The sequence below is a fragment of the Typopeltis vanoorti genome, chromosome 17, assembly GCF_054136105.1.
Source record: "Typopeltis vanoorti isolate ZY-2024b chromosome 17, IOZ_Tvanoo_1.0, whole genome shotgun sequence".
Taxonomy (NCBI): Eukaryota; Metazoa; Arthropoda; class Arachnida; order Uropygi; family Thelyphonidae; genus Typopeltis; species Typopeltis vanoorti.
In genome coordinates, this window is record NC_143565.1 from 114,466,222 (window position 1) to 114,490,131 (window position 23,910).

Sequence of the window (23,910 nt, forward strand, 5' to 3'; positions counted from 1 at the left end):
GAGTCGATCCATTTCCATGGAATATCTGTTTGCATTTCCCATGTGCTGTCCTGATCCTGTTAAGTGCAGACCATATATCCGCAGATCAAAGCCCTTAAGTCTGTTAGTTGGATCAAGAATAGTGACAGGCAAATTAGAAGTGCGTTTCTACCAATAAAGTTTCCGGATTATTGTGATATTAAAGGCCTCGAGACACATTTGCACAGCCGTTCGCCAAGTAAGTCGTCTAGACTGAAGCCTCTGAAGAAATGTGTGGGAGATGCTTGTGCAAGTCACTATTGAATTGCCTATACTATTGACTATTCAAGTCACTATTGGCTCCAGACAACCTGGGGAGGTTTACTCCACAATTTGTCTGAAAACCTTTTTCTCTGTAATCAACAGTTGGATGCGAGAAGTTGGTGTTTGTTCCAGAGATAGATCTCATGGCATGGTGAAATGAACAGTTAGTGTATTCCACTGCAGAATTCTGTGCCACACTGGAACCTCGTTGTGGAATAACAGAGGTGCCGTGTGTGATATTCTGGCATCTGTCATATGTTAGCCTGTTAGTTTCTGGAAGATGTTATAACGAGTTTTTAATTTGTCAGTAATGCAAAGTAACCTTTGAAAATCAAGGATCTGTCTAGAGTCACTCTAAAATACTTTGAGATTCTGTTGTATCTTAACATACCATTTCAGAAATAGACTTTACTAGCATAGTTTGATTGGTTGTTATTTAAATGGAAAGCAGCGACCAGTTTTCTGTGACTGGGGCGTAAGTACTACTATTTAAAGTAATCAATTCTATCACTAGCTCACACCTTGGCTAACACCTGATCACAACAACTTCGGTTAGGCTTAATCCAGCCTTCTTTATGACTATCTTGCTCTATATGATTGGATAAGTCCTTTTGTACAGCAATATTTCAAGAAGTGTCAGGCAGATATTTAACAAAGAAACGATTCGATAACTTATAACAAGAGATGGGTCTTTACGAGGTTTTAGATTAGCTATTAAAGAGGGTTGGCAGTGTTCCTTTCTATAAAATGTTATATTACACATATTAGTCAACCACTGAATGGCTTTGGGGCCATAGTTCTTTATGAATTCCGGAGAGATGCCATCCAGGCCAGTTGCTTTCCCAGCTATCAGAGAATCAATAGCCTGGAGAAATTCTAGAGATGCGAAGCTTATGAAGGATTACAGATGGAACGTATTTCTGTTTGATTTCAGCCTTGCCGTCATCTCTCTGGTAGCGAATTTTGTACGTAGATAAGTCGTTAGGAAAACAAATATATTTCGCTATGTCATTAGACTTTGACGAGCTAATGTTTTCTTTGAATATCTGTTGCTGGAATCGAGTCTTCTTATTCTGCTTAGCGGTGGAATACGAAGTGGTATTATTCAGGATCGTGATTTATTTGTCTTTCCTAGCCGTGTCAATACATCGCAGAAATTCGAAATGTTTAAGGCAGCGGTCGCCAATCTTTTGGACCTCACGGACCACTAAACTCACAATTTTTAAATCCCGCGGACCACCACCATGAATTTTTTCAAAAAGGTTCAAAATAATGATCATAAAAGTTGCATTTTATTAATATGAAATGCACTTGTTTAATTATAACTGAATTATTAGTGTGATATATGCTGCTGGTTTTAAATACGTTTGTGAATTTTTGGCACCAATGACGTCACTGCAACGTTTCTATTTCAAGACGACATGTTTTTAATTGCCGTCAGAGATGAGAATGTCTTTTCACACAAATAGGTTGTTGCAAATGGAATCAAAATTTTGATGGCTTGGACGAGAATCGGTATTCACGAGGTAATTGTTTGTTGTGACGGTACGCATGGGCCACTGAGGCCTGGCGCATGCGTACTAGCGTTCGCAAGCCGCACCGCCGGACAACAAAATCGCCCCTAGACGAAAATATTGTCAGCGATCCTGTGTTGGTGTCCAAATATTACGAGAATCAGAATCCACGGGGATTAAGATTAAGATTAAGATTAAGATTAAAATTGTCAGCGATCCTGTGTTGGTGTCCAAATATTACGAGAATCAGAATTCACGGGGGATTAGGATTAATATTAGTATTATTAATATTAATATTGTACAATACTTTAAAAAATTATACAATTATCTATATATTTTATAAAATTAATTTATAAGTGTATTTTAAAAATTCCATTAATTTTAAGATATTTTTAAGATTTCTTAAAATTATCTCCTAAATTTTAATTAGTTTAATTATTTCACCTAAATTATATAGAACGATTTTAAATTTATTGAGAAGGAAGTGGGATGCAGGATACAAGCAGGTTGGAGGAACTGGAGGGAGATGGCTGGAGTGTTATGCGATAAGAGGGTGCCGATCAGTCTGAAAGGCAAAATTTATAGGACAGTAGTGAGGCCAGCTATGACATATGCTATAGAAACTGTGGCCCTGAGGAAAAATAACATCAGCAGGATGGAAGTAGCAGAGATGAGAATGCTTAGGTGGATGTGCGGTGTGACCAGAAAGGATCGTCTGAGAAATGACTATGTCAGGGGAACAGTGAAAGTTACGAACTTAGGAGCGAAAATACAGGAGGCAAGGTTGAGATGGTTTGGTCATGTGATGAGGAGGGAGGACGAATATGTGGGAAGAAGGGTCATGCAGATGGATGTGCAGAAGCGTGGGCGGCCAAAGAAGAGATGGAGGGAGCTGGTAGAAGAGGACTTGAAGATGAAGAATTTGGATGTGGTGACAGCCCAAGACAGGAAGGTGTGGAGGAGACTTATAACAAACAGTGACCCCACTTAAGTGGGAGAAGCTGTAGAATAGTCCTTATAAGGACTGGCTTAAAGGGGCGAAGCAAGAATGCTTTTCATCTTCCCCGTTATCTGTAGAGGACAGTGTAGGGATAAGGTGTTATTGAGCTATTAAAGCTCTGATCATGGCAGGAGGGTAACAGCAATAGCCGAGCCTCAGTTAGAACTTCATTAGCTACAGCATTGCCATCCATTACCCTCCAAGGGTATTGGATTGAATGAATCAATCACCGCATCTCACGGTCGATTGATTCCTCCAATCTCCCTCAAGCTGTAGATAACATAACATAACATCATTGGCCAGAAGGGTGAAGCAAGATGCTTTTATTCCCCGTTGTCTGATAAGGAGGATGAATTGAAGGAAAGATTTATGAGCTGAGAGCTCGCCCTGGGGGACACGGAGATTAGTCATTGTTGCAAGTATTTAGGATGGCTTTTGGCCTCTTGTATTTGAAGAGGTCAGTCTCTTCATAGTTTGCTGCTTGTTTAACTAGATCGTTGGGGTGTGTAGAGATCTTTGAAAAAAATTTTTCTGCTGTAGTTAATAGGAAGGAGTAGATGTAAGGGATGTTTGTATCTCTATGCAGTTGCACGTTCCTTACAAACCACGGTGCGTCCAATATCATGCGTAATCAAGCTGTAGACCTTATAAGGACTGGCTTAAAGGGGCGAAGCAGAATGCTTTTCATCTTCCCCGTTATCTGTAGAGGACAGTATAGGGATAAGGTGTTATTGAGCTATTAAAGCTCTGATCATGGCAGGAGGGTAACAGCAATAGCCGAGCCTCAGTTAGAACTTCATTGGCTACAGCATTGCCATCCATTACCTCCAAGGGTATTGGATTGAATAAATCAATCACCGCATCTCACGGTCGATTGATCCCTCCTCTCAAGCTGTAGAAGAAGAAGAGAAGAGAGATCTATAAATTTTATAATATTAATTTATAAGTGTATTTTAAAAATTCCATTAATTTTAAGATATTTTTAAGATTTCTTAAAATTATCTCCTAAATTTTAATTAGTTTAATTATTTCACCTAAATTATATAGAATGATTTTAAATTTATTGGAAGTATGTTTTTTCATTTATTAAACGACAGCCATGAAGTCCCCATGCCAGTATAAATATCAGAATATAGAGCCTGCACTAATAAAAGTACTAATAAAAGGCGAATATACGGAGTACTTAGCAAAGCTCTCGTCTTAAGTAGTGCATAACAAGCCAACTCCAATGCCGAAGATTATATTCTCATAAACTTCGAAAGTTTTGAAGTTTCATTTTATTTGGCTATAAAATAATGATGGATCTATAATATTCTCACTATCCACATACAATTTAAAATAATATATTTGAAAGAAATGTTGCTTTTAGTGGGCTAAAACGACCTGATTCAAAGGTGAAGGATTGTTCCCGCAGGAAACCTGGCTTCGTTTAGCGAAATCGGCCAGAAGAATGGCTGAAATGTAACACATTAGCCTCGTAACCATTTAGCGAACGTTTTCTCACGACATTTAGAAAATATGTTCCGATTCCCAACTAGCGAATCATTAATTTGTAATACAGACTGCATTGTGGACTTCAGACAGCCATCTTGCCATCTTGTTTGGAATTTTTAATTCTTCAGGGTAAAAAGAAGTCTTGTTAAATCGAACATTACATTGAAGAACTTGGTTGCAATATCGTTCACCAGTCACAGTCCCTTTTTCCAGCACTTGTAGCTCGGTGCCTCCATTAAGCATAATGCCTCCGTACGCTATGATCCCAGCACCGCCGTATCTCTTTCGAGAACATCCTCATGATGTTAAGCAGTACCATTTTCACGGTTGATTAAGTGTCGCCCAGAATCAGGGGAAAGACTAAAACGACTCCCATCTGTAAAGAGTACATCAACCCATTAGTGTCTTGTCCAATTTTTATGGATACAACACCATTGCAAGCGTGCCCTACGATGAACGGTGGATAAATGGACGCAAACTACAGGCCTTTGGACGTATAGGCTTATTTGTCGCAGAAGTCTTGCCACGGTTTGTCGAGATATCCGCATACCTGTGCTTGAACGGAGCCGACTTGCGAGCTGACCTGCAGTAATGCGTCGATTGCGTTTTGCTGTTATAACCAAAATCTGTTTGTCTTCATGCTTCGTGGTAGAGCAAGGGCCCTCTTAATAAACGTCTTGAACACATTCCATTGGTTTAAAACGCTGCCAAGAGTCTAGATACAACGTTATGTGGTGAGATTCCAATTTCTCTTGCAATATCAGTAATTCTGCGAACTTCTTCAAGCTTTCCACTAATATTCTTCCGTGAATGAATCCATCTAGTGATGTCTTTGAGACATTACAAGACATTCAAGTTTGCAACTTTATTCCTTCACGAAAAAGCTTTCTTTAAACACAATTCGCTTAGCACAGCTGTTTTCCTTTTATCCCGTTGAGTACTACCACGTGACTCCATTGCACGCAATTTGAACTCGAAATCGTCAGTTATATACAACTGGCACAAGCTGATTCGTCTGAATTTGCGGTTGTAATCTTCATAATTAATGTTCGCCCTTAGGATTTGGACACAAGTGCATAATTAGTAGTTTAGATGTTTGCATTAGTTATCACTTGGTTGTATAACAGGGATTTTCAACGAACTTATTAAAATCTCATCCTCCAATTCACCTCACTTGGCAAAGTAACTTAGCTTCTTAGAACAATGCAGTGATAGGTTGCTTAATCCTATCGACACAATGCTAATGTTGTCAATTTTGTGTTCTCTGGCTAGATTTTTGGGACTTAAAAAATTCACGTTGCAGGAAGGAAAAAACCCTGTCGCCTTGTCTCATGAGAACTGCTAACTCATCGTCCGTTCGTGGTGGGATTCAGCTACGGTTTAGCATAATTAATAGAATTTTTAATATATCGCAAAGAATGTTTTTACATAATTCATACTTTACAAATAAATACTTTGGGAGTGCTTTTTGCTTTAATTCACAATATATCCCACTCAGGGCTTAGGCACAAGAAAAGGCGCAATGGCTTTGGGGCGTCAACATCGAACAAAAAAAGTAATAATATTAGTCGAAGTAATAGTACAAAAACAAAAAGTTGCCACTTTTTTGGCAATAACTATAAACTGCTTTTAACAATAAATAATTTTATGATGCCATGTCTTGTCTTACACTGCGTTGATAAAACTGGTCTAGGGGCGCCACATGTCCTCGAGCTGGCACTGTTCCCACTCATATCCTAATTTTTTTTAGCTAAAACCTTTTCACTGAAAAATATTAAGGATGTGTATGTTATGCCAACTAGACCACAATTTTGCACTTAGAGGCTGCGTATGAAGGCTTGGTTATAAAATATGACCTGTCGGTAAAAGGTGGAGTATGGGGGATAGTGGGCCACTAAGTGATTAACTTTGTCCAAATGGGTCGCAGCCAGAAAAGTTTGAGAAACAATATTCTTGATACCGATTCTTAACTTCCAAATCATTGTTTACATATATTTTGTTTATCTACTTTTCGTGACTTACCGGAATTCTATTTTTGAAATCGTACTATATGCCCTTCAGGATACATAGCATGATTTCAGAAAAATTATATACATACACGATAGATGGCAACACTATCGACAAGATTTTTTTTCTAAGTTGGTACATCTGTCTTAAGCATCGATGTGAAACTGCAAGTCATTCTATCAAATAGTTTGCTTTATACAGCTGTCGGAAGCCAAAGTGTTGTCGGTGTCCCTTGAAATGGATAAAATTGTGTGGTTATAAAGTTCTTTGTAAAAGAATGTTTAATGCCAAAAGAAATTCATTCGAAGTTCATAAACGTTTATGGGCATTCTTCTTCGTTTTCGACAATTAAGAAATGGGCTGCTGAGTTTAAACGTGTCCATATCAGCCTTTAAGATGATCCACGCGAAGGACGTCCAAAAATTGCAACAACACCAGAAATCATTGATCAAGTGCACGATATGGTTTTGTGCACTTGATCAATATCATATCGATCAAGTTCACAATTTCATATCAATCAAGTTCACGACTTCAAGCACTTCGATTCAGGCGAATCGAAGTGCTTGAAATTGCTGAGATTATAGGCATTTCAAAAGAACTTGTAGGATATATTTGGCATGAAGAATTGCAAATGAAAAAGCTTTACGCAAGATGGGTGCCACGCTTGCTCACAGCAGATCAAAAACGCACTCGCATGAAAATCTTTGAACAATGCTTGGAGCGTTTTAATAAGAATAAAACTGATTTTGTACGTCGATTTATTACTATGTATGAGACTTGGATTCACCATTACCCACCAGAATTCAAACAGCAGCCAAAGCAATGGACAGAAGCCGGTTGTTCAGCGCCAAAGAAGACTATGTCGATTCTATTAGCAGGTAAGGTCATGGCATCGGTGTTTTGGGATGCAAAAGGCATTTTGTTTATTAATTATCATGAAAAGAGTAAAACAATAACAGGGGAACATTATTCCGATGTTCTAACCAGACTGGACGAAAAAATTCATGAGAAAACACCCAGTTTGCAGAAGAAAAAAATCGATCAGGACAATGCACCTGCCCACAAAGGTGTTTTGGCAATGGGAAAATTAAGGGATCTGAACTACGAATTGTTGGAACATCCACCCCATTCCCCAGATTTGGCTCTCTCTGACTTCTATCTCTTCCCAAACTAAAACTCTTCCTATTTTGCAGCTCTTACTGAGAACCACTACAGGAACGGGATAATGGCGCTGGAATAAATGTATTAGTCTTAAAGGAGATTATGTTGTAAAAGAAAAATAATTTTTAAATTATAAATTCGTTTTTTCATTGTTAGGCAGAGAAGTTTTCAGACCACCCTCGTGTGTATATATGTTATCGGCAAAGTGTGAAAACCGGCATTCTATAGAATGCCGAAAGTGAGACGTCAAAGTATGAAACGCTTAGATTTTCACACATTTCCTAGGCATTCTATAGAATGCCAAAAGGCTAATCGGCAAAGTATAAAATACTCCCGGCAGTGACTTTTAATGTCGCAAGGCGAGTGACGTGACTTTCGACGCTCGCCTCAAACAGAGAGCCAGGGCACTTCCTAAACCTAACCTAACCCATAATGGTTAGGTTACGTTTAGGGTAGGTTAAGTTAGGTTCATGCCGCCTATGAACATGAGAGTAAAGACGATGGAGGTGAGAAAATAGAAGGTGATGATGTTAATATTCTGTGTACTCTTTGCTTCAATATTGAGAATGCTGTCGAAGGTAAAATTCGATCTAAATTGAATCGCGAAATACAGGCCGAAAAAATGAAAATGGATTCCAACAATAAATTTCCTCCTGCACCTTTGGGGGCCACTGCGCGAGTTTCTGTCCCAGACGTCGACAAGGGACGGCGTGACTCGCGCAATCTGCTGGCGGTTGTTATGAATGTGACAGACGATGGTTTTTACCGACTTGGAACTGCTGAAAGAATTTTAAACCAACTCTATTCTTCTTCTCTCTTCCATCATCTATGGGAGGATGATGAGGCCGAATGAACTCTTTCCACTTCTGTCTGTCCCGGGAGAGTCCGAACAATTCTGTCCAGTTTGGTGTCGCTTGTTGTGATTTGGTTTTCAGGTCCTCTTTTATTTTGTCTATCCATCTAATTCTGGGCAATCCTTTGGATCTTTTACCTTCCATCGTTGTATTCAGGGCTTTAATTTGTAGTCTTTCTGTTCCCATTCTGGTCACATGGCCAAACCATCGCAGTCTTCTTTCTTGAATTTTCTCTATTATTGTTATTTCTTGATTTAGTCGTTTCCTTATGTCTTCGTTTCTTAGTCTATCCAGCAGAGATCCTCCAAGTAATCTTCTTAGCCAACCCATCTCAGTAACTAATAATTTTTTCTCTTCAGCCTTTTTGAGATTCCAGCATTCACTTCCATAGAGGAGTATTGGGAGGACCATTGTTTCATAGATTCTTACTTTTGTTACTTGTTTGATGTCTTGACTTCCATATTTTATTAAGTTGTCCAAAAGTTTGGGATGCTTGACTGATTCGTCTGTTTACATCTTTTATACTCGTTATTGTACTCAATAACTCCTCCAAGGTAGGTGAAGTTTTCTATCTGCCCTAGATTCTTACTATCAAACTCAATTTTCAGATTGGTGCTTCTTTTTCCTGTTTGCATAATTTTTGTTTTGTCTATATTTATATTTAATCCAGATTTTATACACTCCTCCTTTATTTTATCAGAAATTCGCTGTAGATTCTCTTCTATGCTTGCAAGTAATACAATGTCGTCTGCAAATTTTAAATTTATCACATTTTTCCGATATATTTTGATTCCGGAGTCTTCTTTGTTTAAGGCCTTATTGGTTGCTGCTTCCAGTGTAAGATTGAACAAGTCTGGTGGCAGATTGCATCCCTGTCTTACTCCGCTCTCTGTGTGGAACCAGTTGGTTAAGGTGTCCTCCTATTCGTACTTCACTTTCAGATTTCTCATACAGATTCTTTATTATTCTTCTAGTTTTGTTGGGAATTCCAAATTCTTCCGTAGTTTTCCATAGTTCTCTTCTACGGATTGAATCAAATGCCTGACGAAAGTCTACGAAATTTAGGTAGCAACTCTGGTTGTATTCTAGTGTCATTTCTATTAGCTGTCTTAAGGTGAATAGTTGATCAACTGTGCTTCGTCCTGGTCTGAAACCGGCTTGTTCTTCTATTAGTGCACAGTTCTATATATGGCTTAATTTGTTTTTGGAGTACTTTCATAAAGTCCTTACTTGGAATACTGAGGAGGCTAATGCCTCTGTAATTATTGCATTCTGTTTTATCTCCTTTTTTGTATATAGGAGTTAAGACTGATTTGGTCCAATCAGTAGGCACTCGTTTTAGTAGATCGTTTCAAATAATGTTTTTAATGGTTCCAAAAGTTGTTCCTTTCCTGCGTTTAAGAATTCTGCATGTATTTGATCAATGCCAGGTGCTTTCCTAGTTTTGAGTTTTTCTACGCTGTGTGCTATTATTTCTTTGGTAAAGATATTTGTTTCCTCTTCCATTTCAGTGGCTGGAATCGTAATATCCTGGGAGCTGTTTTTATTATATAAATCTTTGAAGTATTCTTCCCATCTAGCCATTCTTTTTGTTTTACTTTCAATTAGTTGTCCCTCTTTGTTTTTGATCATTATCATTTTTGTTGTCCGTGTCTTACTAATTTGGTCTATTTGTTTATGTAATCCATGAAGATTATTTTCTTTTGATAGCTTCTCTTCCATTTTGCATTTTTCTTCTAACCAGTTATTCTTGTATCTTTTAACTAGTTTTCTAATTTCTCTGGTTAATCTATTGTATTCATTTCTGTTATAGTTCTGTTTTAGTTTCATGCTTTTCCTTTGATCGCTTAACCTTTTTACTTCATTCGGGATCCAATCCTTTTTACTTTCTCTTTCTGTGTAACCTATTGTATTTTCTGCCGATCTTAATATTATTTTCTTTAATTTGCACCAAAGTTCTTCGATGTTTATATTCTGTTTTGGTAGTTCCTTCAGGTTTAACCAACTCTATGCCAGATCACAATTCACTTTATGTCCCAAGGACTTACTGAGACATTCCTGACCACGAAATAGCTCTCCGGTCAGCAGCTTCCGCTCTGTCCACGGGTAGCGGCCAAGGGTTCGTGAGGTGTACTTGCAAGACCAAGTGCCGATATTTGAAGTGCTTTTGTATGAAAAAGACAGTTAAGTGCAATTCAAAATGTCATTCCAGTCTACCTTGTAGCAACAAGTAGTTCAGCACTGGTCGTTTTCTCTTTTTGTAGAAAATTCCGGTATCTTACATTTTGTACTTCTTACATTTTCACATGCATCTTTTCAATAAAAGCCTTTTTCATACTTTGCTGAAATAGTATTTGTCATTCTATATAATGCTAGGTATTCTATACAATGCCTAGAGAAAGTATGTAAAATATTAAAATAAAACAGACATTTCATACTTTGCCTTAAAAAAGTCACGCATTCTATAGAATGCCTGCTTTTCACACTTTGCCGGTAACATATATATATATATAGATGAATCAGAAGTGATCCTGATTCAGTAACATGCCTTTTTTTTTTTTTTTAGACAGTACGCTTTATGCTTTTGTACAGACATAACTGTTTTGAAAATACTTACTGAATTTTTTCAAAAATTCTGAGCGTAGGTGTACAAATACCTAAGCTCGGAGGCACTGCGTTCCACCCTATGTCAGAACAAGTTAGGTGCATTTGAGAATCTATAGTCGTATTCCAAAATTTCTACAGAAATTAAGAACATCATAACTGGTCCATGGAGCACTGGAAGTTAATCATGTGATAAAAAAGTCACTCTGCAGTCATTTTATATCGGAAGGACAAGCATAGGAAGTACAGAATACTTTATGCTCGTTTGCAACCTCCGAAAATGTGGAGTTTGGTTTGAGATGTAGAATGGTCTGGAGGTGTTTCGCCTGGTACGGACTCGTACCTCTGACTAGAAGGATGAATGCCGGCGGATATGTAACACTTATGAATAATACAATGCTTCTTACATTTTGTGTCTTTGGGGGGGTCAGAACTGATCTATTTTTCCAACATGACTACGCGCAATGTCATTATGCAGGTGTCATTGCCGTACGGTTTTATGTAAATAATGAGGAAAAACTGAACAGAATCTTGATCTTAAAACATAGAATAAGCTGGGAACAAAGTGAAGTGGAATTCTAGATGTAGTCTTGATCAGTGTACTCAACAACAGTGGTAGTTATGTTATTGAAAGAATTGTTCGAAATATTTGACTTGTGACAGACTGGTGGGTGTCATGCCTCAAAGGACAACGAGCGTCAATCAGGACCAAACGCTGTTGAGATGTATGCAATTTAGGTTTTTGGATGTCAGTACTTCTTTCATTGTGTGCACGTGTATAAAGCATACATTGTATAATAATGATTTATGATTGCTTTCCAAACTTATATGTTTATTTGCAATACACGAACAATTTCGTCCTGCATACTGCTAAATACTAACAAACTAGTAAGAAAATCGATGTTTTAATCCGTAGTTGTTTGTTCTATTTCTTTCATTTTGTCCATTTATTCTTAGAAATTCCCTCTAGTATTTCCTTTTCTTCAGACTGTTACTGGATATTTTTTCTTTTAATAAAAGTATTTGCATATCATTGTGACTGGATATTAGACAAGAACCAATACTTTTAAATTACGTTTATCAAGTTTTCCCTGTTTTTACAAATAAAAATTTCTTGAACTTTTCCTGAAGCTTCTGTTTCTAAAAACAGGGAAACCGATTTTCCCTTCAGCTCAGTTTAAAAATAGATTTTGTCCATCGAATCTTTGACTTCGTTGTATTTCTTTCTTTACTGTACCCCCACAGATGCGGGAACCTTCGATATATCTGCGCATGTCAGAAGGAGGAGAATCCATTCCGATAACAGGGTAATCAATCCGTCTTGTGGGATGAGTTGTTTATTATTACACGTCAGAAAATTGACTTCTCTTTCATGATCATTGTAGTTTTTAAAGTGGTAACTATTTTGCTTGTATAACAGTTGAAATTTTACGTATAAAGCACGTGATTTTGCGTGTTGGTGACCGATTCGTACATCGTCTCATTTCTTTCTCCCCTTCAACATGAATGGACTCTTCTTGGCACCGAGCCAATTGTGGGTCTCGTATCTGTGGTTTGACAGTAACTATTATGCTTTATTTCTCTTTATTCAAAAGGATAACTTTGGTACGACTTAATACCAGATTTGGTTTATTATTACCTCGTTAAATTTTAAATTCGGGTCATTCATTTCAGTGATTTTTTGTATTTAAATTTACTCAGTACTTTGGAATATTTCCAAGTGAACTTAGTGATTATGTCCTACAAGCAAGCAATTACCAACGGTTTATTTCCCCGCTTCGTTTCCATTATTTGTATTTTATTTCTAACCCAGTTTCAGTTGGAAATAGGATTCAAATAAGTTGAATGTGACGTTTGATAATATTGTTTTTTCACCGGACATTGTCCTATTTATAAATATGTAAATCTTTTATTTTAACCTAAAAGGTTTATATAATGGGTTTACGACCTTTAAATGGGATTCACATTTAAAAAGAAAATGTGTTGGATAAGGAAAAAAAAAAATTTTCCCCTTATTTTCCTCATTTTCTTCTTAATTTTTTTTTTTTTCTCGTTCGATCTACTAGCGTTATCCTGGTGACCAAAAATTCCAGGTTTGCGACTGACCAGTGAGGGATAACACTGTGCAGAACGGCTTATAAAACGCCCTTCAGCTGTCAAGAACAAGGTTTGCACTTCGAAATTCTGCCAAACGCATAACGTGGCTTTGTACTGAAATCGAACTCTTTTCAGAAACCGGAAGTGCTCTTCCCTCCAGTTGATTTCAAGTGCCGAGATTGTTGAAATTTGTTTGGTGTGACGTTTCTTCAGATGACTGCAAATAATTCCCCACTGACCCTCGTGCAATGCTGAGTTTTTTTTTCTTTCTTTCTAGTTATTGTGAGGAGCATTTCGATAGCTTCCATTCATCTTGTCAAACTGATGAAAATGCGATCGCGCATTTTTCTCTTTTTTGTACCAAGTTCGGTAGATCTTGGAGATCGACTTCAGTGCCTTGGAATCGATTCAGAAGCGAATGAACTTTGAAGAACTTTGTTCTTCAAAGTTCTTTCAAAGTTAACTAGTAAACGTTGGCAAACAAACTTCATAAATAATATAATAGCAAGAAGAACTGAGAATTACACGTCTTCTACGAGGATCATTTCAACAGTTCTGCACATCACGCATGCGTAGTCAGTGGAATGATGTCACAGTTTCCACCTTCACGTGAGTTGTAAGCCAGACCGAGTTAAAAAAAAAAAAATATGGATACACATTTTTTGAAGATTATCTTTGTATTTCCGTTAGTGAACATGCTAATACTTTCCTCTTTTGCAAGTCTCACTTATAATTATAATTTTTATTTCTAAATATGATTTCAATAGCTAAGAATGAAATTATTTTTAATAAAAATATAATTGTTGTAAATTGATTGTATTGCTCACCATTGCAGAAGCTTTTAAGAATTCCACCAAGTTTGTTCCATTAAAAGAGAAGAAATCAAATATTTCAGTGTTTCCCAATAGGGATGTCGCGGACCTCCCTATAGCGAATGTTAATTCACCGCGGCCCCCATAAAATCCAATCCAAAATGGAATGTTTTTATATTTTACATATCATAAAAATGAAGTAATAAATTACAATTTTACAACACTAAATGTGTCATTTATGATGGTGCAATATTGTTATAAATGGAGATATTCGGAAGAATATGAACATATCAATTAGACCAGGTGTGAGCAACATGATAAGATCAAGTTTAATGAAAAACACTGAGACAAGTTTGGAAAACACTGAGATAATCTATTAAACAACTTTGTGAGATACAAAAATAGTTGCAATTTCTGCTTCATTTTTATGCATCCAAAATGGAATGTTATGCACACATTTATTTAATGCGAGCCATTACGGTTTTCCAATTATCTCCATCATGAAGACTATTTAATTAAAATTATAAAAAAAATAAAATGGTGTTCGAATATATCCTTAATTATTACTAAAATTTTAAAGAAATAGAAAAAAAAATTTATTTAAATAGCATATTATAGAAAACACATTTATTCATATTAATTAGGAACTATAAGGGCCAAAAAATGGACAGGTTTCAATCTTTGGTGTGGGTAAAACAGAAGTCGGTTTTGTTGGTGATTCGGTCATCAATAAAAGCATATTGTTGATATCATAGAAATTATAACCGTATTAAGTATTTCTTTTTGAATTTTCAGATTCATCCTGCTGTCTGCCAGAGACTGAAGAACTCCTGTGTAAATATACATCATTCCTACAGAGATTTATGTGTACAGTTCTGTCAAAAGTCATCGCCTTTCCTGGCCCTCCAACGTCTCCGTTGTTTCTATCCCACTTCCTCCAGCATACTGCTTAAATCCCAAACCACAGTGTGCACATAGGGTTAGATGGAATATTTCTGTTTTGTCGGATTATTCAAAGTTCATAGAACGAACAACAGCAAAGTATAAAACAGCGTGACAGATATTGATCCTCTTCCTCCTCCTGTTCCCCCACCTTCCTGATTCATGTAGGACGCTCTGTTCATCGTTTGTCACACTGTGGTTGGTCGCTATTTGTTTCATTGGTGAATAAGGCCAATAATGCCATATTTCCTCTCTCCAAATATTTTCAGTGGAAAATATATTGTCAACACTGTTGCATATCACATAATGGCTATCAGAAGTGTCCACAACCTTTCAATGTCTTGTGAATTGTCTTCCTTCTCCTAAACTATACCACCAACCTTTCCCCAAAGCCGGCAGATTACTTTTCTTTTGCTTTTTCAGGAGTAGAAAATAAATAAAAACAAACGAAACCAGACACACGAGAAACTCAATACGAGAGTAGATCTATCTTCCTTTTCTATTGTGATACTATTGATGAGACTCTTTACAGGATATCGATAGGGGTCGTATCAATGGTGCGAGTGGATAAAGTTTAGCCTGTACAGTTATTACTATATATAGAGAGATTTATTACAAATCTTCACCTATTTCTTCATGTCCACCATCTCTTTGGAGGACATGAAATTCGTAGGATTCAAAATGAAGAAAAAGAAGATTGTTCAAAGATGTTTTTTTTTTCTTTTTCCAACTCTTCTCAGGAATGTTATGTGCACTAGCCCCGACGGCAGGGTGACCAAAATGCACTCATTGTTTTCTTATTCAGTGTTAACACTACGCACTGTAAGATAGAGATAAACAGGATTTGTATTATATGGTTGACTTATCTATAGATTTTATTTGTATTTTACCCGTTCTGACTAGTGTTGGAAGGAGCAAAGAGATAAAAGGATACTTATCATGAATATGAAATGAGAAACGGTCCAGAAGTTGTACTTTTGGGGACTTTTTTACATTTTTTTTCTTTGGGGCGTGATTGCATTTCAAAATTATTAGTTTATATAACTTTTGGTTGAAGAAGCTACCCGACATTGTGATCCTAAGTTACAATACTCGGATGTAAACCTGCATCTTAGATGTCTTTTTTTTTATTCCATCCCAACAGTTGTGTTGAACTGTAATTGTGTTTTCTGGAATATATTCCCATCCCCATTCTCCCGAAAAAAAGAGCCCATATTTCTTCCTTCCCTAATTAAGTCATTATCGTCAAAGCTGGAATAAATTTTTCACAATTCATCTTTGGAAAAAAAACATTTTTTTCGGGATTCCAATTTTGAAACTTCCCATCTTTCATTTTTTTTCTTGTGCTTTTCATTATGCTGTTTCTATTACCATATTCTCAAACTATATGTATGTCTGTATACGTACCATGTTAGCTGGTGTTCGTGGAGACGACTGTTATATAAACCAACAATATATTTGAAATATATTTGATGTGATTGTTCAAACAATGAAATAGCCATGCACAGACTAAAGTCCTAAATACCAAATATAGATTTATCTCGTGAAGTTATCCGTGAAAAAATATGTAGCACTACAACAGATCACAGATTTAAATGATAAAAAAAAAAACTGAAATACGTTATTTTAATGGAAACCATTGTTCGTTTGAACAAAAACAAACAACAACAACAAAAAAAAAAAAAAAAACAGCAGCAGACGAAGTAAGTGGTCCAATCGACAAGATGGTGACGTCAGAATTTTAACCCGTTGTACACTTTAGAAAGAATTACAAAAAAATAAAATAGAATAAAGAACTGCACATCTTTGAATCTTAAATCCTTTCTTTCGTAAGCATTTAATCTGTTAAAATGGGAAATTCTCCTTTATAGCGAGGAGAGATGGACGGTCTAGATTTTAAAAACGGTATCGAGTGAAAGAAAGCCAAACAAAGATGTGCAGTGTCTACATTATTTGCTAAGAAAGATTTTTACGAAGTTGGAGTTGTAGATCTTCAGCCCATGATCCCCGTGCCTGGCTACAAAAGGTAGAAGGGTGCTGCTGTTTTTATTTATTTTATTTTCTCTCGATTGTAAACTGTGTAAATAGTGCAGGTGGCACATGAACTAGATGTAGCCTATGTAGCATGAAATAAAAGAACATCTATATAATAAAAAAGTGTAGTGTGGTTATTTATAAAATTCTAGTATAAGTTATGGGTTTAAGACTAAATAAGCTGAATGTGAGTTTTTCATAAATTCAGTAATAATAAAGTGTCTCTCTCTCTCTCTCACACACACACACAATGTCACAATGAAAGGAAAAATCATCCATTTGGGACTATGAGAATGTTGCTAGATGTATAAAAAAAAACTTCCAAGTACATATAACAAGAGAGATTTCAAACAGTATAATTAATTTTTTATGAGATGTTTTGTAAATAATGATAGTTTTTAGAATTTGTGATTTTAGAAATGGCGATATTACACAAGACAGCTGAAATATAGTTTTAAGACCTTCAATGTCACATTTTTCATAATGATCAAATACTGTGAACATTATTTGCTAAGAACAAAAATTATTTAATAATAAATGCTTGACAATTTAAACTAAAAATATCTTCATAATTTTGAATGCATTCTATATTTAACATTAAATCAATAACACACCATTTATTTTTAACAATTAACATGCTACTTATTGGAAAACTGCCAACTGAATTAAATGGATATATAACTGAAATTTGAGTTGGAGAGTTGCCAGCATAATGGCAACGATAAAATCAATCTTTGGAAGTGTCAAAAGTTTTAAAACATTCAAAGTAGATTTTTTTTATTCTTTTAATAAAGACAAGACATGCATTTTAGGTATCCAATAATTTAATGGTGTCTAGTATTTATACAAGTGTACCACTGATGGTTGATATGTGTTGGTGAAAGTGCATAGTTTCGTCTTGCAAAAAAGAAAAAAAAATCGTCGTGTCACCATAGCAACAAATGGGAATAGAGGCGTATATACATGCATAGTTTGAGTTTAGAAAATGTGGTTCGTTTCAGGAGGATTTTCTACTTCCAGTTGGGATCATCTCTCACGGACTATAGGAACTTAACTTCACGACTTGTTTTCGGCAATTCTGTATGAAATGGAAGTGAAATGATGATCGTGCATTGTACCGAAACACAATCCCTTGGTGAAGAGTGCATTAACACTTCCTGCCGTGAATGGTCAGGGCACGCAGCACCTACATTTTCAATTTTGGGCACTTAGAGGTGGGAAAGGAGGTTTTCAAGGACTGGTGATCCATAAGAGAACCCATCAGCACAACTGAGCTCGGTATGGAATGTAGATCCATACAGATACCACTGGTCTTCCTCGTGATTGTACTTTAAGGCAAATGGCTCTTTCTGTTCATGGAACTCGTGGGTCATTCTTGGGCGCCGGACCGATCAGCAGAGGTAATTGAAATTATCCAGGAGGTCGGTGGTCACACAACAGTCTCTTTACCTCTCCCGAGAAGTTGAAACTGTTCCTGTTCTGAAAATACAAACGAAATGTAAGAAGTTTATATACGTGAATTGAAACACATTTTTTTTAAATTAAAACAAATTTATGTAATTTGCAATTAAATATACCAAGCGGAAATCAAAAAATATTAAAAGATCACATTTTTTAAAAAACTACTTAGTATTAAAAGACTGATCTTGAAATGAACTAAATATTAAAACTTTAACAAATATTTTTGAGTTAAATACGATAAAACTCATGAGATACGTCGTACGTTGATTCAGACAAACAACCTACTTACTTTTTAAGTAATATGCTAGTTCAATATCGCCTGCAATTTCTGCTAGTTTCCTGGCAGTATATCCCTATATACAAAACAAAGAATAATAACTAAACATCAGATGAGTTAAGCACACCATGCAAATAAAATTAAATTGAACCAAAATTAATATTTCTGTTTTATGTGTTGTTTAAAAGTAGGGGCGGCTCGTGCATAGACACTGCGGAACTGCAGCAACCCCAATTTTTCTCAATATATTTATTAATTTATTTATATTTGCTTGTAATATTTAATTTTATCATTAACAATCCTATACAAGACTCTTATTTTGTATAAAAAAATTCATCTTGTAACACCTAGGAGGGCGCTAGCTGCACTGTGTTTACCACAGTGTCATATTGCTATGCGCGCAAGAATATGCACGTCATAGTGAGATGCGAGCTATTAGCGTAATGCGGCACTGTCCGTCGCGCAGTTCCACCGTTGTTTATATGCAGTTTGCGCTAGTAGTAGAGTGTTCGTAGTGCTCATCGTGCTTACTCCGTCTCTTTAAATATTTGGACATTAAAGGATTTAATTGTAATGTCCAAAAATTGTAAATCCAATCCTTTAATTACAATTAAAGGAATGAATTTTATTTTTAAGTAATTTTGAATTATACTAAACTGTATAACTTTATCGATAATAAACAATGTTTTCTCGTGTTTAATTTTTACCATAATTTTGATATTTTATCCAAACACGTATCGCAATATACATACACGTATGTGTATTGCGATACTTGTTTCGCAATATACATACACATGCGTGTATGTATATTGCGAAAGTTGCAGCACCCTCACGATTTCAAGCCACGAGCCGCCACTGTTTAAAAGTACAATATTGCTAAACATACTTGCGCAATAGAAAAACAAGTGCATAGTTTTAATGCTTACTGAAAGATGGCGCCACATGCTAAACTATGTGCCTGGAATAGTTAATTTATAGAGAATTTGTATGCATCTATACCAGTGGTTTTTAACTGGTGTTCCGCGAGAATTCTGGAATTTGTCATTTTAAAATTAATTTGTCAGCACAAATTAATTTAATGATTGTTTAATTAATTATTAATCAATAATTATCAATTATTGATTAATAATAAAAATCAGCTAAATTACTAATTAATTATTAATTAATACATTAAAAAATAACGAAGGTGTTCCGTGAAAATTTCAGGATTTGTTGAGTGTTCCATAGTCGAAAAAAGTTTGAGAAACACTGATCTATACAATGATCTACCATTATGCAAGTTTAATATTTTAATGCTTATAAAATAAAAATTATGTTCTTGCCCTGTTATCAACTTTAGAAATCGATGCACCAGCTGACACAAGCATACAACAGATCTGATGTCGTCCTCTAGCGGCGGCTTTATGTAATGCTGTTTGGCCCCTGAAAAGCAAAAATAAACTGAATAAAAAAAAAACAAACTTTATGTGCTGTGTAACTTTGTTAATACTTTCTTACTTTTATTGACTGTTTCTAACAAACAAAAGAAAGTTGGCGAGGGAATTGAATTACTGTTCTCTCACCAGCTTAGCAAATCCAAGATAATATAATTATGGTTTGCGTTTTTTTTTAATATTTAAATATAATTATTAAATTACTGAAATAATTTAAGTGACCTAACAAAGGCGAAAACAACTCCATGGAATTATTTTTTCACTAAGGATTGCTGATAGACATTATTTACATATTTTCCTAATCGAATAAATAGTAATCGAGATATCTCAATTACCCGAGAGAGATTCATTGGAATGATTCTTTCTCATTTGTTATTTACTTGGGTTATCTGCGGGCTTTTCTAAAGTTCTTAAAAGAACTGGGCGATGGACTGAGTCCTTGACTCTTTATCCCGTCATTTGAATGAAGGAAATCTGTGTGGATGGGGTGTTATTAAGCTAAAAGCTCGAGTCATGGCTGGGTAACGGCAATAGCTGAGCCTCAGTTAAAGCTTCATTGCCTACAGCATTGCTATCCGCTACCCTGGAAGTCCTAAAAAGGACTGAGATAGTCATTCTTCCCGAGAGCTTTTCCTTATCAGGACTGGCTAAAAGGAGCGAAGCAAGATTGATTTTCATCTTCCCCGTTATCTGTAGAGGACAGTGCAGGGATAAGGTGTTATTGCGCTATTAAAGCTCTGATCATGGGAGGAGAGTAGGAGCAATAGCCGAGCCTCAGAACTTCATTGGCTACAGCACTGTCATCCATTACCCTACACTCTTTCCCGCGGGCTTTTTCTTAAAGTTCTTAAAAGAACTGGGCGATGGACTGAGTCCTTGACTCTTTATCCCGTCATCTGAATGAAGATAATCTGTGTGGGATGGAGTGTTATTGAGCTTAAAAGCTCTAGTCATGGCTGGGTAACGGCAATAGCCGAGTCTCAGTTAAAACTTCATTGGCTACAGCATTGCCATTTGTTACCCTGGGAGTCCTAAAAAGGACTCGCATCATATATCCGCGGGCTTTTTGAGCGAGGGTAAAATAAATATATAAAAGTTATTTGGTATATATTATGGTTAATCAAGGCATTTGGACTTTGTTCTTAAAATCTTAAGAATAAAATAAAATAAAATAAATATTTAACTAAAAGTTAAATTTATACAGATTTTGTTTATTTGTTGAGGATTAGTAGTAAAGAAGTTTCCGATTTTTTATTGAAATCTTTCATCCACCATGTAGTAATTGTTCCTAAATGAGATGTCGCAAGACATTACCATTCCGAGCATTCTCATCAGACTGGCGAGATTTTTCTCGACAGTGGGTGGGGGGGGGGATACATAAAATAAAAATAAAATAAAATAAAAATAAAATAAAATAAAAATAAAAAAATATTTTTTCAAATATTTTAAAATATTTTTAAAAAAAATTTTTTTTAAATAAAATAATGATGTTAAAATTTTGGAACATTAAAGAAAGGTGTCTTTAATATTCCAAAGTAATTATTTGTTTTTATCAGAGGCGATACGTGCCAGAGAAATTGGAACCTGTTTTTTTATTTTTATTTATCCGTATGTAAGAATCTCTACAATTTTTGTATCTAAAATTATCCATTTAAAACATTGCACAGGTAGATTTTGAATTAATAAATCAGACACGTGAATTATTTCAGAAATAAGGGGCTGAGAAAGTGCGATATGGAGTGCTTGGAATAATCTTGCATTTCATTTGGTTCACGAGAAAACCAGCTGAGGATTGAGATATTGCTGACAAAGGAAGCTAAGACAAGAACGAATACATTTGATTTCTTACACCAATAGTGAAATAAGAAAACTACCACTAGAGTATCCTGCATGGACTTTCTTCGTGATCTAATGAAAGATAAGTTCTGATTCTTAGCATGTATCAACTTTGGTGAAAAGCATCAAATTCTTTGCTTTTCAAAAAAAAACATTGCATTAGCTTCATGTTGGGAGGGTGGTTAATATGGTTAACTGATAACGGTGATATCGCCGTACATCTGCTAGCGCTATTCTAGGGCGGTATAACCTACTCACATATATTGCGTGTGTAATTGCGTACAAAAGTTGTCATTCTTTAAGTGGCATTTGCAAGACACCGTAAACGGGGATGTAATATTGTAACGTTGAAAGGTGATGTTAACCAGACTCAAATTCGGGATAATTTCATTCAATCTCCTTTCTCGGTCTCCCTTGAGACTAGTGTTTCAATGTAATAAAGCAGTGGATCGAAGTGTTTTTTTGCGGCGGAGGGGAGGGAGGTCCATATATTCATCAATGGATCATTAGCATGTATATTTTAATATTAACGATCGGATTGTTGGTATGATAATGAGATCTACAAGGAATGTAAATCTAAGATTTATAATGAATGAATTTTCTCAATTCATTTTCTTTAGCAGACTCTATTATATTTCTTTATTCGAATTTCTGACAAAACTAACCGTCATTAAGTCACCGAAGCAAAAATGGAGGTGAGGAAAGCAGCGGGCAAAGAACTAGTCTATCCCTAAGAAAAGAATATGATGGTAAGAACAATGGTTTAACTTTAAAATCTACCATGGAGTAACTTACTTCCTTCACGTTCGAGAACCTGAAAGGTTTAGACTTTTGATATTTTTCTGCTAAACTGTTGCAAAACATACTTGTGAATTTCATATTTATACAAAACACGCATCCATCGATTCATTGGACATCCGTTTCTCGCCTGCTGTATGCTTTTCTGAAGGCTTCAACTCTGAATGTCAGTCATTCCAAACACATCATCCATCCAACTCATTTAGGGTCTATCCCTTCCTCTTTTTCCAAGGACTTCTATTACTGTTCTGAGAAGTCCTCCTTCCAATGTGTCCCAACTTTCTTTTGTCAACAGTATTAAGGAACTTTAAAAGTTCTACCGATCCTTGCTAGCCTGCGTCCATTTGTCTACCTTTCAGTATATGATATCCTCGACAACTTTCTTCAAGATCTTTGCTTACACGCCTCAGAAATACCAGTCATATTAGAAATAAACTTTTCTTTCTTTCTTTGGATGCTGAAAAGCTGTCAACGTGCGTCCGAAAGTCATACTTGAGTGATAGTTTAACATAGCACTTTGCTTAATAGTTTCCCATCCATGTCGAAGAGATAATTCGGAGGAGCAGACTGCATGTGCTCTAGATACCAAGGACTTTATAATTCCTTATTTTTAAGATGGATGGTGCGCACAAGAGAGAAATATATAGCTACCGGAAAAGCAGGTTTGAGGAAGACAGAAGTAGAATTCTCCTGGGGATGCTTTCTAAAAAGTAAATTGAATTTGTGAATGAAAATTATTAATTTTAGTGGAAAGATTAGCAGTTAACGATAAGATGATCTACATAACGTAGCTAAATCGAAATTCAGGACACTTTGTTCAAGAAGTTCTAAATAAACATCAACCTGATTTGGGGGATAGTTGTGAGCATATAACAATTCTGACCTTTGTCAAGTTTGCCTTTTACGGCGAAACACCAAATGGAGTATGACAAACTTACTAATTAACCGAGAGTAGCGTCACTGTCCTATTAAGAAGTTTTTTTTGAAAAAAAGGATGTGGGCGATTGTTTTAAATTTTAATTATACATCCGTATAATTTGGTAGTATAATGAATATAGCGTATTTAGTACACTTCAGTAGTTTTTATTCATTAGCTAATGTTAAATGAAGCACCCTTTTGCCAAATTATGTAATATTTTCCGTCCCCCCCCACACACACACCCACATGTCTATAATTATTTCGGAATATTTGGTTTTCGGAAATTTTTCTGTTTGTGCAACACGACTTGTACACCCTCTGTCCAAAAAGAAACCGAACTTTTCGAAAATAGAAGCTAGTGGCGCCACCTGTTGTATCTTTTTGT

At 35.9% G+C, this 23,910-nt stretch overlaps 2 protein-coding genes across 14 annotated transcripts in view; one reads left to right on the forward strand and one right to left on the reverse strand.

Annotated features, from left to right (window-relative positions):
- The window catches only part of LOC150097813 (synaptotagmin 1-like), a 153,763-nt gene extending 136,865 nt beyond the window's left edge, over positions 1-16,898 (forward strand). For all 4 annotated transcript variants that reach the window (XM_090406867.1, XM_090406868.1, XM_090406869.1 and 1 more), the window contains exon 10: positions 14,621-16,898. The gene's annotated coding sequence lies outside the window, so the exon portion shown is untranslated. The remainder of the gene's footprint in view (positions 1-14,620) is intronic.
- Positions 16,899-17,607: 709 nt separating this feature from the next.
- The window catches only part of rdgA (retinal degeneration A), a 168,662-nt gene continuing 162,359 nt past the window's right edge, over positions 17,608-23,910 (reverse strand). For all 10 annotated transcript variants that reach the window (XM_090407092.1, XM_090407090.1, XM_090407089.1 and 7 more), the window contains 3 exons: positions 19,862-19,961; positions 18,552-18,615; positions 17,608-18,280 (listed from right to left, as the gene is read on the reverse strand). In XM_090407092.1, the coding sequence (XP_090263218.1) occupies positions 18,231-18,280; positions 18,552-18,615; positions 19,862-19,961 (214 nt within the window). In that variant the 3' untranslated portion in view covers positions 17,608-18,230. The remainder of the gene's footprint in view (positions 18,281-18,551; positions 18,616-19,861; positions 19,962-23,910) is intronic.